Genomic DNA, 16,080 nt, shown 5'->3' on the forward strand with positions numbered 1-16,080 from the left:
TAAGGGGGGTTGTTTGTAAAAGAGTTCGTAAAACTTTCATTCGTCTTTATAAATTCCTGTAGCTTTTATTTGTTTATACATATTTTAAGGTACATGTTTGAACTAACTATTACCACACAAGCGCGCGTTAATTTAGGAAATTACATTATATGCGCTCTGGAAAAAACCAATTTTCAGATTCTGAATGCATTTATAATTGTTTTTATAAATAATTTCGTTAGTGGGCCTTCTGAAAATAAGCCAATCCCATAAACGAAGTTTTAACATCTCCAATGTCAAAATACAAGATTAAAATGCACAAAGTCTGGCGGGAGAGAAACTACTTCCATGTTCCGAACGCAATGTAGTTATTATTACTCGTAATTAAATAATATAATTCATGAATCCAAATGAAGTACACTTGTAGGTATTTATAATAATATTGTCTTATTATTTTTCAAAACGATAGGCTAAACATCGGTGCCACATCAATAACAAAAAAAGAATTTGCCCTTGGAGTGATTTTTACAAAAAAAATTCGAAATCGCAGAAGAAAGATTCGAAATACATTATCATGATTTTGCCAGCACTAACGTAAGAAAAAAGCGCGCAAACATAATATTATTTTCGCAGTCCCAGACGCAGTTTTAAGTTTCTGAAAGGCTTTGTTCACTTTGTGGAGTCATGTTTTAAATTATTGGTATTTTTTTTCCGTTGTTCAATCTTATATTTTTACGATATTGTATGTGAAAAAGTGAAAGCAGTGTAAGTTGAATTCTGAATTATTTCTTGATTTATCTTATATTTTTTCATTTCCTGTCAATAATATTATGATACCTATAAATAGAATACTACGTACTTCGTGTTAAGTTTTAATTATGGAGTAAAAGTTGCTAAAAATATATACAATGATGACCTAGTTTGAAAAACTTCTTTTGTTAAGACAATTTCAATCGTTATGTTAGGTTAGGGTAGATTAGAATGTGTTAATTTTTTAATTTAGGTTAAAAGTAAAAAAAGCAAGGGAGAATAATAACAACGATTGTATAGTCAATTTATAAATCGCCTATTTTTACATTACGATTCATGAATACAAAACTGAGTGCCCATATCAATAATAATTGTAACGTAGATAATATAAATTATTTTTTGTATAAAAATATTAAAAAACATTTCACAGTATCTCAAGCAATATCAAAATTGAAGGAAACATTCATTATTTAAAATACTAGCGGATCCCGCAATGCTTCGCTATTGCTAATGTCTTTCTCGGGCGTCTCCCACATCTTCCACCATTCACTTTAATTCCACTCCTTATCTTATTCCGGTGTAGAGATATCGTGTTAAGTATTCCTCGGGTGTTCCCGACTACTTCTACTATTCAAACCACTTTGTAAACATTTCCTGGCACTAATAAGAACAAACTTTGAAATTTTAGCGATATCGGTCGACTACTTTTCTAGTTTTGTGAGCACAAACTTATGCAGGCTGAATTTTTATAAAATAAGATTTTAAATAGTGAAAAGCAAATGAATACCATTTCAAGTTACTTACAAATTGTAAAATTCAAGCTATTCAAGATGTAGGTACCCAGCTGATTAAAGTGCTATGTTGACCTTGCATAAATAATCTTAGGTGCTTGTACCTATCAAAACAAGGTTATAGAATAAAGAATTTTTATTGCAATGTTGACTATTTTGCATTTTTCTTACAGATTTTGTCAGTCAAAATGATTCCAAAGCACACCGCCCTGTACCTGCTGGCATTCTTCTTAATTCCGTTTATCGTGGATGCCAAAAAGTACAGATACGAAGAGTCCGAGCAGTACCTCCGCAAGTACGAGCACATTCCCAAATACAGCCACAGCCGGGAGAGCAAGAAACATTATATCAAATATAAGCACAGCCATCAGAGGTTCAATGGTGAAGTGATTCCTCCCGATCATACCAAATTCATAGCTATGGCGAGATTCGTTGTGCATCAAGCCGGTAAATCATTTTGATTTTTGGTTATATTTTATCTTATTTTCGGTAAATATACAGAAAATAGGAACATGGTTAATACCTACTATTAATAGAAAAACAACATTGTATCAGTTAGATAACAATGAGAAGTAAGTATTTCAGTTTCCGAAAATGGATAATAATTCATTAATAGTTATTTTGTTAAAATTAAAACCGATTTTTACTTGGCGGCCATTGTTGTTGATGTATTAAAGTTTTAAGGTTAGTTTTTTTTCTTCACTTATTTTAACCTGTTGAAGGCCAGAGCATAAAATAATAAAAATATCTTTTTAGCCTTCAGAGAGGCGCTATTCATAAAAATCAAAAGTGGAACCTAAAGTTTTACTAGCCCAAACGATGCTGATTTTGTTTTTCATACATTTTTCGAAGCACTAAGGTCCAAATCGTATCGCAAATTATTCTAACAAGGATAATATTAGAATGCTCGCATGTGTGTATGGTCTCTCTATTTCCTTTTGTGCAAAGCTTTGTTTGGTATCACTTTGTGGTTTGACATTATAAATAAGATAATGACGTCTTGTAGAGTGGTTTAGGAATGGAATGTAATAATTAAATTGACAACTCCAGTGAAAAATATTATGTATTTATATATTCAAATAGAAAAAACTAAGGTCATTACAACAGGAAAACTATATCTCCACCTAGATGAGCTGTAGGAAGTGATTTATTAATATGGGTCTTGAAGAGGCCAGGTTATATGGAGGAAAAGCAAATGCCGGTAGCTCTTTCCACCGAGCCGACTTGCGTGTTCCACTCCTGTCTGTTGAGTTTCGCGTACATGCTCCGGTGCATAGGAGATCAATGCGGGCTCCATTGAAATACCTTTAGAACAGATCTATCATGCCTACATTGCGTCCGTGCATTAAAGATAGCAATCGGTCTGTTAACAACGGATTGTCAATCAGAGGGATCGCCCTCCTTCGCACAGTACCAGGGTGTATCAGGTATTTTGGGACTCCAATCCACAGGTGGCTCCTTCAATTATTGGAAATATTTAAGATTTGTACAAGGTTCACAGCTGGACACAATTTAAGAATCTGCTAACCCCATACAAGACTCTCTGTGACTCCAATGTGAATAGACCGACAATAATAATGTGGCGTTATTTTTTTTGTTTACAACATTTCTAAGTTACGAATAACCTGACAATATTTTAATTCCTCTTGCTAACATCATTATCAGCGAAAAATAGTGCTGGTGTGATGATGGAGGACTTAGCTAGTACAGGATTGAAACTGCAACACCGAGGTGGGATCCCTACGCATTTCTTGATAAATAGAAAATGATAAAAAGTGTTTTTAGTTTATACCTTTTGTGATAAATTTTCCTGCTTTACAGCCTCTATGGACTGCACATAATAAGTATATATTTATTTTATTTAAACACCCATCAAATGCAGTACATTTTATTTGAAACATTACAAAGAAAAAATACAAGTAACAGCATTATAATTGTAAAGGGGGTGACAGATTACACTATAAGTTCAAAGCGTTTTATTGCTCCATATTGCTTGCTATACAATCCCATACAGACCTGTCAAACCTAAAAAGATGATGAGTTATACGTGTGGGCGTGGCAAAGATATGCACCGTGATCTGCTAGCCAGGCTACATTTGAAAATTATTAACCATTTACGGAGCGCCGTAGAGAGCACCACAGATCCCGTACAAAGAAATGATATTCGGCGGCAGTTCCCCAATTAATCTGACCCCCTCTCCTAAGGAAGATTATAGCGTAGTGTGTCATCCCAACATATAATAGGTATATGCCACGCCCAAATTATGCGTGCATAATATAGCGTAATGTGTCTAAGGCTTTAACCAAATTTAGGTAACATGTTGTACTGCCTAGTATAAATTGTTGTTGTTAACAATAATTTATATTAGGCAGAAATAGTTTGCACGGCGTTTGAAGTTCTCCAAGTTTAGATTCCACATCATTTAAAATATTTGTTACCAAGAAACATTCTATTAGGGAATGCAAACTATAGTTGGAATGAGATGTATTTATATACATATATAAAATGTTGATGCTTGTCCAGTTGTTCATGTCCAGTTGTTCATGTTCCAGTTGTACATGTAGATTTATTAAATGCAGGATTCCACAACGATCGAATTTAGAGTTTAACAATTTTAATAAAAAGGTTAGGTTATATATTTTACATTTATTCTCTGAAGTTGAATATTTAAAATATTCATTAACGACAGATAATTTATGTGCTCTAAAGGGATGTTAAGTTAAAAATTCATGAAGCTTAAAAATTCTCTTTGGATTCTTGAATATGAATTTTGTAGAAAGGTGACCAAACTATGGAGTTATTTTCTTTTAGGCTTCTAACTAGGAATATGTACAACAATTTACGATTTATAATGATTCAAAGTTTTTAATTGTTTGTAATTTAAATCCTCATGCTTTCACACCCTTATTTACAATTTGTTGAATGTAGACTGAGATATCAATTATTATTGTCCATTATTATATTTATTCCTTTCTAGATTGGACATCTGTGGCAACCCTGTCGACAATTCCTTCGCTGAGAGGTTTTCCCTTTACAAATGTGGTGTCAATGGTGGACGGCACTGTGGATAACTCTACGGGGATTCCTTATTTCTATTTGACTCCTTTAGATTTCACATCTAAAGATTTGCAGGTAAACAATTATTATAATTAGGACAAAATAAATCTTTCATAAGTTTTAATTTTTTCTAGAAAAATCTATTTTTATTTTATTACAGCTTTTCTTAACTGTACAGCGAAACCTCTTGAATGGTGAGCTCTGGGTTCATGAAAATTGCAAAGCTTTTTTTGTTAGGAATTTCTAGGTGAACGCAATTATTTTCAACTCATAATGTAATTTCTGTGATCCGGCCTTGAAAATATTCATTCTACTATTATAAAATATTCTTTCTACTATTAGAAAATATTCATTCTACTATTATAAAATATTCTTTCTACTATCAGAAAATATTCTTTCTACTATTAGAAAATATTCATTCTACTGTTTAATAATTAGAAAAATAATGTGATGTGGAAAAAAATCAGGGGGGTATAACTTTCGATCGAAAATTGAATTTTGTGTCGTCATAATAATATTATTGCCTAACTATATTCACCAATGAAACCAATGAAACTCTGAAAGTCTTTGGAATAAACTTTCAGAGTTTTTCATTGCTGTAAAAAAAGCCCGAAGATATCTATTTAGTGAGTGGTTTATATATGGGTGCAATCAACATTGTCCGAGATTTTTTAATTGTGTAGCCTATGAGATAGGTTATTAATTTTATTTTTAATTTTTTATCAGACTTCTGTCCAATTATACAATACATGTAACACCAAATGATAAAAGTAAAAGTTACAGAAAAGGAACGTTACGTACATAATAAATCTGATTAAAGCCAAGACAAAAGTAGGACGATTAATATTTATTTATTTATTTATGGACAAATAGTCCATTAACAACATATTAATTACACGAATAAGTTTTATAAACAGAGATGACAGTGAAAGGAGAGCATATATAAATGAGGAGCATATATAAAATTTGGGAGAATATTTATGTTTTGGCGAGTCCATGATTTCGACATTATTCTGTAAACACTGACAAAATTCATTTTGACTGGAACCACAAATTTGAAGGCTCTGAATTAAGCTAACAAATTTCGACATTCTGAACAGTGATGTTGATGTGATGTGATGTTGATTGAGAAAAAGCACTTCATTATTTCTGAAGAAGGAATGAGTTGTATCAAAGAAGGTGAATCAATAATATGACTTTTATTTGTGGTGTAGTTCAGAAGGATTCTTACTTTGCAGTATTGATTCTCAACACTTTCATATAAATTTCATAAAAATTATAATTTTATTATGATCTACTCAGTACGTGGAAGGAATTTTAGCAGAGTTTTATGCCAATGCAAAAGAAATGAAGCCGTCCAATCTTGGCGGCAGGTACGCCGATTGGTTTAATAATTTTAAAGATGCAAGTCTTTCTAACGTTTTTATAATGAAGAAATGTTTAACTTCTTGATGGCCAGTGCCAAATTTTCGCTGCACGCCAGCTGATTCTATTTTCGTAATAACTTTTTTTTTTTGCAGAATTATGTTTTTGTAAATTGTATGTCTTACCAGATTTATAAATTTAAAAAAAAATAGTATATAATCTACCATAATATGTAGTTTCCCTTGAAAAGCTAGTTATATTCAGAGAAATGATTTTTTTAATATTATCCTTAACGATATGCGGGCCTTCAAGAGGTTAAGGAATTTAAGAAATGTTATTTTTTGATGAACTTGTAGAAAGACAACCGCTGCACAATATCTGTGACGCTGGAGGAGACAGACTACTGCAGCCAACAGAACATAGACCCCGAGGATCCCCGCTGTGCCCGAGTTATGCTGTCGGGGAAAATGAAGAGGGTTCGTATTTACTTATCATCTTTAGCTATGCCATCAAATTTTTAGATATTATCCAAAATTTTCACAGCCATGACTCCGGTATCCGCGGATGTGATGCACAAATTGGACCTAAAGGATTCTGAATTGTCCCCTTCATCAGTTTCCCGGAGAAATAGGTGTGCTGAACCAAGTGACTCTTGATGCCGTCAACTAGCTGACACTTTGACCTCCATCAACTCTCCTCCACCACAAGAAGAAAAAAAAACCAGCCATATATCTTTATTGGTTATTTTTTGAGTTGGTAAACTGTCCTGACAGTCTTGTAGCATCAGCCCTGATGAGGAACTCTGCAAGGCCGTCTGAAAAGTTAGCTCAATATAATAATATGTGTGCAATACTTATTTATAAAAATAATCACTGTATTTTAATTGAAATATTTTTTCAGGTTAATAATAACACTGCTGAATACGATTTTGCCCGGGAAGCCCTCTTCTCCAGACATCCATCTATGGCCACTTTACCAGCAGGTGTGTATCAAAAATTACTCTATTTGTATGACTAATTTCATCCTTTTGAATGACCTCTTTTGACCATCCTTTTGTGATGCATTATTTTTAACTTTACTCGGCTGTCGCTTATGTGATCCATCGGCGGCTATCCCCGTACTGGGGTGTCGCACAAGTGATTCATGAAAACATTGTATCGAAAAGTGCCACATAGATGGCGTCGTTGAAAGGGCCAGCGTTACAAACAGTGGCGGCTCTTCTATGGGGGTCATTTGGTCAATGACTTCCCAAAAATATGCTGGAATATTTATTAATAAAAAAAAGCTGGTGTCGTCTAGTGTCCTAATGAGAAGCTATTCTATAAACCTAGTGTGGGTCACTTTAAAACTTGTCTCCTTTCTTTCTCTTTGCTATACAGACAAAGAAACACTATCATGTCTGATGTATGCTTAACATCATACAAAATTTATTTTAAAGACATTTATTTAGACCGGTACCAAAAATTTGAAGGCCCTGACTTAAGCTAAAAAGTTTTGACATTCTGAACAGTGATGTTATCCATATTTGAATCCTATAATTTCTATACCCGCTATATCCGATTTTTTGACAAAATGATCTGAGTATGACATCTTGTTCACATTTTTGCGAGCAACAAGAGGAGCCTAAAATTGAGTTTCAAAACCCTCCTTATCATGACCAAAAACCATGTTAAAACTGCGAGTGAGAAACCAAATCCGCTATATCATACAGAAAGTTACTATCAAAACGCGCTATATCGGATTCAACCAATCACAAGCGGTTATTTTGCCAAAATACAATATGGCCGCCACTCTGACGCAGCGCTCGTGTGTCAAAATGATCTACGCATGTGTTTCTAAACCCGCCATGTCGGCTCAGTTGACTTTCAAAAGCCTCTACATCACGAAGTGAGTATCAAAATCCGCTTTATCCATTTTATTTATCGAAATTACTTAATTATTGCTAGACATATATAGAAAAATAAATGCTTTTCGAAATGTTATTACTCCAATTCATTATATAAAAAATAGTAATGCAATTACTTATGTACGCTAGAGATGTGACAGTTTTTTGCGGTTTTCTCCAAATCAATGAAAGTTGATATAGCGGGTATAGAAATTACACGACTCAATTAGTAAAGGGTTGATAGAGGAAAGGTACTTCATTATTTCTGAGCCTTCGGTAAGGAATGTTCACCTGGATGACTTGTATCAAAGAAGATGATTCATGTTATCTACTATGTCAACTCAATTTATTAAAATTATCTTACGTAGAATAGTTAATGACCTAACATGTTTAAATCATAAATTCAATAATTGACAGCTCTGAACTATTATATGTACTTGATTTCTTTACATATACCTCGCAAAGCAACATCAAGACATTATCTACCGTCCTGTTGTTATAACTCCAACACAGAATCACAATTCTATACCCCCGTTCGCCGTATACAAAATTTGGGTAATGACTATAAAGATGTTGTTGATATGTTCAACAATCATTCACCAAATATAAACAAGTCATTACCCAATTTATTTCAGAAAAAAGAACATCAAATTTAATATAATTTAACTATACAAACTACGTAGCTCTGTTTATCTTACCAATGCATTATAATTTTCCTAGTGTTATATTTTTCCATCTTGCATGGTGGAGTATCTTGTTTCATTTCGTTTTTGACTTTTTTTTTGTTTTAATAAAATAAAATATTTTTCGGACTTGACCGCAGTGAGATAGAGTTATCTACGACAAGGTAGCAGTAGGAGATATCAAAAAATGTTAGTCGAAATGTATGTGATAAACGATAGTCATCTTGAACTTGTTGAACTAATTTGCGAAATTATGTTTATCGCTGTTGTCGTAATTTTCATGGATTAATTTAAAATGTCAAATTCTGTGGATATCGTATTGAAAAAAAATCGCAAACAATTCATGACAAAAGTATTCACATATATAAACAATTAGTTTATGTTACAAGAGAGAAAAATAAAGAGGTTAAAAAAGATATTTTAAAATGAAAAGTTATAATTTTTAGATGCAACGTATAGGTACTTTTGCCTTCATAGTTTAAGTCAACTTATGAACAATGGACTGAGATTCGCGTTAGTGATTTTATAAACTTTCAAAAGGAAAAGATCTTTTAAAAGAAAAAAATAAATTCATTACTTAACTGTGTAAATAATGAGATAAATAGTCGAATGTCACAGCGGTGCTGCCAAGGTCAGGTATCTATGAGAGGATATTGTGTCAGAGCTTTATTAGCAGCAGACACATACCTGGACGGATGACGAACCTCGTGCTGGCACTGTTGGTGGACGCGGTGCACTCTCTAGCTGCAGCAGCTGGTCCAGTTTCCTTACCACCTTGGATTCTTGCTGCAGAGTCTCTATCTTCGTGTCAACTGCTTCTGTACTTCATTACCTGTTCCTGTACTTCATTTTATTTAACTTAATTTCAATTTATTTTTGTAATATTTATATTTATATTATTTTGTAAAACCTGCATCAACTGTAAAGCTCCCCTGAGGTGCGCAATCATCTCACAAAAGCGGCGCTATACAAATTGTCCAATAAATAAATAATCTTTAAATAAACACTATTGTACTACCGGCTACGGGGTGAGTACCGGAAAATTAATCACATACATTGGCGTTTTTATAATATTCACTACGCATTAGCAATATTTGACCGGTCGGTGGCCGAGTTGACATCGCGCTTGGGTCCCACCCAGGCGTAGCGTGTTAATTCCTCGGCTGGCTAAGTCCTCCATCACAACACAAGCAATATTTTCCGCTTTCTGTGGTGGTAGTAGGAGATTTTCAAATATTGTCAGGTTATTCATAACCCGGGAATGTTTGTCTTTCTTTTAAAAAAAAAAAAAAAAATGTATTAAAATTTCATATTCATTTTTTTCGATTGACCTTCCACCTCTGGGACCCAAGAGCCTCCTCAGGTTGTAAAGGTAAAACACAGATCTATTTGGTATGCCATAGACATCAAGGTGAACAAATCAAGTGCGCGGATCGGGGAGGGGGCGTGACTACCCTTCTGTGATTTGTCAATACATGAATCTGAAAGTATACGGGCAGCTCGCATTGTCATATCCTTATTTGGTGTGTGATAATAAAATCTGCTTACAAATTACTAGTCCTTTTAACAATGGTACGAAAAATGCTGGCTGCGTAAAAATAGTAAAAGTATTTTGTTACATTATTTAGTAGACACATTTACAACTGTACTAACACCTTTACTTTACACACATTTACTAACACCGGACATGATGTTAAAAATACATAAAACACATGTGCGACCTCTCCTGGAATATGCTTTCCAAATATGGAGTCCTTACTTCGCAAAGGATATAAATCTGTTAGAGAGAGTACAGAGACAAAATACCAAGAGCTCTGAAAGATCTACGATACGAAGATAGACTTAAGGAACTAAGATTACCAACCTTACAAGAAAGAAGAGAAAGGGGTGACTTGATCGAGACTTTCAAAATTTTATCTGGACATTACAGTTGCCCTAGCATCCAAGAAATCTTCACTACTAATAAAAATATAAATCTACGTGGACACTCAAAAAAAATTACCAAAACGCCTTTTGCATCTAATCTTAGAAAACACTTCCTTGAAAATAGAGTAGTGGATGCTTGGAACAAACTCCCACAACATGTCATCGCTGCAACAAATATAAATCAATTCAAAGCTCTATTGGATTCACATTTGAAGAGAAGAAAGGACTTAGTTCAAACTTAAAACAACTCAATTACTGTCAAACTTGCTGTGAAATCAGATATGAGCGCATCAGCAGAATGCTGCCTGCTCATTACATAATAATAATAATAATTTACCCACCTCACGCATTTTTAGCTTCACTCGCACTAGGCGGTTCGATTAAAAATTAACATTCAGATCATGACCAGAAAAGTCCCGCAATGGACTGTTGTCGTTGGAATTGTCGCCATGTTCAATCTAAATGGGCATAAATTATTTTAATAACCCAAACTAAGAACATGAGTACTCAAACATAGATTATTATGTTCTTAGTTTGGATTTATTTAATTTTTTTATATTTATCTATGCATTGAAATTAATTGCGTTTGCATTGTTACGTCAAGAAGAAAGCAAATCGTCACGGGAAATATGGCGCATATGTATTATTTTTAACTACTTACATTGTAACTTTAATTCCATCTTCCCCGATGTAAATAGTTGTTGCTGGTAGTAATTAAGTTGAAAGGAAATGTGTTTTTGAATTTTACTACATATTATGATTTCTTTTTATTTCAGATCACAAATTTTATATCGCCAAACTGAAGATTAGTCAAATTGCTATGCTGGACTGGTTCGGAGGCCCCAAGTTCCTCAGTGTCAAGGAATACCTCGCCTTCACACCAGACAAGAACATCAAAAGTATTTCCTTGACAGAAACCAACGATATTATGGACAAAATTGCTGTTTATAATGTTTAATTGACCTTACATTGCCTGTACACAAAATATACATACATATAATTACAATTTTTTTAATTAGAAATGTAGGTTTAAAATATATATTACATGTTTATTATATCAAAAAAAGAATCTCACTAAAATAGTTATTATTATTTTATACTTGGAGTGAGTTTGTGGTTGGCATTGGAATTTGAATAATGATTATTAATGCATTGTTATGGAATAATAAAGTGATAGCCAGTATAAATAAAATATATATGTACAAATATTTTTACATAACAAATAAATATAACTTACTTATTGGATGAAAATACATTTGTTTCTAGGTATTGTTTATTTGTTCTAATATCAAGATTCATTATCTCCTTTGGCCTTTTATGCTCATTTAAAAAGTAGGATTCTTCAATCAGAATCGGCGACAAAACAATATACTTATAGTTAATTTTACACTTTTTAGAATATAAATGAATTGCGAACTATCAAAAATGACAAAAAAATGTATTCATATATATCAACGAATGCTGATTCTGAATATATAAGTTTTATTATATATAGAATTTATTAATCATCATTTAAAAACGAGTAAAACACCATCACATTAAAACATACCATTTGGTTGGTACGACTGAATCTGCTGATTCATCACAACCAGTCTAAGTAGTGAGTAATGTATCTATGGTCTACAATATCCACGTAAGGGTTGCCAATTTATGGAGAATTTCACAAATTGTGGGGAATTTCTAAGAATTTTCAAGAATTGGGTTTTTTGCGAGAGAACTTTTTTGTGGTGAAAATGCGGGGATTCTGGGCATTTCATTCAACCATATTCAGAAAATAAAAACGTACTATACTATGGTTTGAGCCCAGAGTATTTGCTTATTTGTTTCAAATTAATATCGAAAGATTTTATCACCATCCTATTAGAGATTTGGAAATGCAGCTTGTGGCAGATAAAAAAAAAAAAAGACTTTTTGGTAGATATTTCCCTAGGCGCCGCACTTTTAATAAGCACAGACAATGGAAATAACACTTTTTATTTACGACTAGCTGTTCCCCACCATGCCTTGATGTGGCTCTGTATGTCTGTGTAGATAGAGAAACAATAGTGCTTGTTGCTTTTATGTCCAAAAGATTGCGCTGTTTTTCAAAAAAAGGTTTTTTTACTGTTACATATGACATCTATAATAATAATAATACTTGGATGACTTGTATAGCGCCGTTTTTGTGCAAAAACACCTCAAGGGCGCTGATAATATAGGTATGTCACACGCGTATTCGAATGCAATGTTGTGTCAAAATTTCAAAGCAATCGTTTTGAACAAACAAATTTTATTTATATAGATTATAGATTGTGTAAAACTTGCATTATACTTCAATTTTTATTCAATCAAAATTCCTTTTTCCGCATTTTGGACATTTTTGTATGCATAAATTACCTAATTAACCCAACCTAATAGTTTATTTTGTACATGTTGTTTCTTGTAGTAATTGTTGAAACAAAGTGAATTTCCATAATCTGTGCTTAAAAGTAAACATGTTAAAGAAAAACTCAAAAAAATAATAATAACTGTTATTAACCCGGAGGCTGCCGTGCGCATCTATGTTTGATTCAAGATTCCGAGCTCTCTATACATGATTTTAATTTCAACTTGCGATATCTCGGAACTTTCTGTATAGATGGCGCAAAACTCGGGCTTAAAAAATAATTTGAACTTTTATCTAGCGACATCTCTACACAGATGTGACAAATGATTTTGTTTATATAATAAAAGACCTCGTCAAACTGGAGACTACAATATTTCCCCTGCCAGTGTTTGAATTCCCCGCGCGCGCGTAGCTGTGTTAGTGCTTCACGTGGTTCCTTCTTATCTCGACGGTTCGCGAATACTTAGAATCTGCAACGAATCATGGTTCTAACGTTATTATTTTAACAAATTGTTTTTATTAACTAGTAATATTTTTAGTGCAAATAACATTTGTGTTAATCAACATGTTTTTTTATTTTAAATGAAATAAGTTGTTATATCCGCCTTTCGAGTGAAAAAATAATAGTATAAATTTTATTTTAATTATCTGTGTTTGGAAACTAATTATTGTGTTAATTTGTCGTTTTTCCTAATATTTTATTTTGTGTAACCCTCCATCATGGCTCGACGTGACTTGTCTGATGACCAAATAAGAGAATATTGTCTCGATCTTGACTCTGACTGTGAATTTAGTGACAGTGAGTGTGATTCCGCCAGTGAAGTAAGCAGTATAAATGAAGGAGTACACGCTGAAAATATTGTTGAATCTAATGATCAACTCTTGGACGAACCCAGCACATCAAGTCAGACTGGTTTTGACATGAACACTTGGACATCGGATCATTTTGTTCCGATTATTCACGACTTCGATGATTTCCCTTCTGGCGTAAACTCTTCTCCTCTTTTGTCGGAAAATTCCGAGGAAGTGAATTTTTTTGAGCATTTTTTAAATACAAATATTATGACTGATATTGTATCTCAAACTAATAAATATTACGCAGCAACAATACAGAAAAAAGTTGTGTCTGAACAATCAAGGCTTCGTAAATGGGTTGATACTTCAATTAGTGAGATGTATGTATTTTTTGCCATATCAATGCTGATGACACGAAATAAACATCATTCAATAGAAGAGCATTGGTCGACAGATCCTCTTCTTACGAGTGCCATTTTTGGTAAAACGATGCCCAGAAATAGGTATCAAATATTACTGAGCATGTTACATATTTCTGACCACGATACACAAATTCCTGGCGACAAATTGCACAAAATAAGATTACTCGTTAATCCGACTCGTAAGATATTTAAAGAAACTTTTACTCCCTTTGAAAATCTTTGCATCGACGAGAGCATGGTTGTTTTTAAAGGACGATTAAAATTTAAACAATTTATTCCTTCCAAACGCCACCGGTTTGGGATAAAAATGTTTGTTTTGTGTGATGTACTGACGGGTTATGTTTTAGATTTCATTGTTTATTGTGGTGATGGAACCGACGTCACTGATAATCAATGTATAGGCGCCTCGGGAGCTGTTGTGACAACTCTACTTAGAGATTACCTAGATAAGGGACACAAACTTTATGTTGATAACTGGTATACCAGTCCTACACTATTTAAATACCTGCATGAAAATAAAACCAATGCTTGCGGAACGGTGCGAAAAAATAGGAAATACATGCCAAAATTTGACAAACTGAAGAAGGGGGAAATGGTAACAAAGAGCTGCGGGCCATTGATGGCTCTAAAATGGCATGATAAGAGGGAAATATACATGCTCAGCTCTTTACACGACAACACTATTTCCCCAACGGGAAAAACAAATTTAAGAACGGGACAAACAATATGCAAACCCAATTGCATTCAGGATTACAATAAGCATATGGGTTTAGTGGATAAGGCAGACATGATGTTAACTGGAGTAAGTTGCTTGCGAAAGTCCATTAAGTGGTATAAAAAGCTTTTTTTCCATATTATTGATTTATATCTGTTAAATTCTTTTATTGTACACAACAGCATAAAAAATTCAGGTATGAGCTTCCCCGATTATCAGTTGTGTGTGATAAGACAATTAATCGCAAAACACCACAAAAAAACTCAACTCGACTCAACTCCTCATTCGTCTCATCATGACACACCATTACGTCTGCTTTCAAAAGAAGTTGTAAACCATATGCCTGAGCCAATACCGGCAACATCAAAACAATCCAAGCCATACAGAGCCTGCCATGTTTGTGCGAATACAAAACTTAAACAAAGCCGCAGAAAAATGGCTCGATATATGTGTTCCCAGTGTAATGTGGCATTGTGTATTCATCCCTGTTTTAAAGTCTACCATTCGAATAAAAACTATTAACATAAATAATACGATAAGAAACTGTAAATAAAAGTTGAATAAATAATGAAGCTTAAACAATAATATTATCACAAGTGAATCGTGTGAAATGGTGAGCCGTCGCAGTGGTCCCACTACAGAGACGTGAGTACTGATATTACTATAGTATGTCTGTATGTGTTGGTGAGATTACTGATTTGATAATGGCGGCGGGTCGAAGTTTGTTGATGTTTCATAGATAGTTTTTATTCGTCAAATAATGCATCAATTCATAAAGATATCTTGCTTAGACTTTTCAAGAGTGTAACGTAAACAAGTTTTTTTTGTTTTGGTAATGATTTACAATCTCTAAGTGCTGAGGATAATAAATAATGAGGCAATATAAAAAATTCTAAAAACCCTTGGCGTGAGAGTATCTATCTGTGTTTACATTCGGGCAGCAAAAGGGTTAAGAGTCAGTGTAACCAATACGGACTTTCCTTCATGGTGCCGATGGTGTTGAAGTTTTTTTTTACATCATTGAAATGTTACGACGGTAATGTATTTAGAAATATGGTACATAGTACATGGTACATAGTACATGATACATAGTACATGATACATAGTACATGGTACATGGTACATAGTACATGGTACATAGCCGAACATGGTACATACATAAATACATGTATTTAAAAACTCTGGTAGGGTGAGTACTAAATTATTTAAAAATTTGATCTAATTTGATAAAAATTCCACAATACCTATAATTTACATCGTAATTTTCACAGGGAATAGAGATTGTTCAAAAATATTATTAATAATAATAATTGTCACTTTGGAGCAATAGCTGTGCAAAAATAAAC

At 33.4% G+C, this 16,080-nt stretch overlaps 1 protein-coding gene across 1 annotated transcript; it reads left to right on the forward strand.

Moving 5' to 3' along the window:
• The first annotated feature begins 583 nt into the window (after window positions 1-583).
• On the forward strand, window positions 584-11,669 carry LOC149417911 (protein CREG1-like). The gene is made up of 6 exons (XM_089639240.1): window positions 584-744; window positions 1,694-1,967; window positions 4,499-4,653; window positions 6,300-6,419; window positions 6,844-6,925; window positions 11,214-11,669. The coding sequence occupies exons 2-6, from the start codon at window positions 1,709-1,711 to the stop codon at window positions 11,393-11,395; spliced, it is 798 nt and encodes a 265-aa protein (XP_089495366.1). The 5' UTR covers window positions 584-744; window positions 1,694-1,708; the 3' UTR covers window positions 11,396-11,669.
• The last annotated feature ends 4,411 nt before the right edge of the window (window positions 11,670-16,080 follow it).

Source organism: Hesperophylax consimilis, chromosome 14 (assembly GCF_061612785.1).
Source record: "Hesperophylax consimilis isolate HC1 chromosome 14, BYU_Hcon_1.0, whole genome shotgun sequence".
NCBI lineage: Eukaryota > Metazoa > Arthropoda > Insecta > Trichoptera > Limnephilidae > Hesperophylax > Hesperophylax consimilis.

Bases quoted from the DNA above. Each gene is read 5' to 3' on its own strand.
- LOC149417911 (XM_089639240.1), top strand. From the start codon at position 1,709: ATGATTCCAAAGCACACCGCCCTGTACCTGCTGGCATTCTTCTTAATT. The intron at 1,968-4,498 runs GTAAATCATTTT...ATTCCTTTCTAG, and splicing joins ATTCGTTGTGCATCAAGCCG to ATTGGACATCTGTGGCAACC. The intron at 6,420-6,843 runs GTTCGTATTTAC...ATATTTTTTCAG, and splicing joins TGTCGGGGAAAATGAAGAGG to GTTAATAATAACACTGCTGA.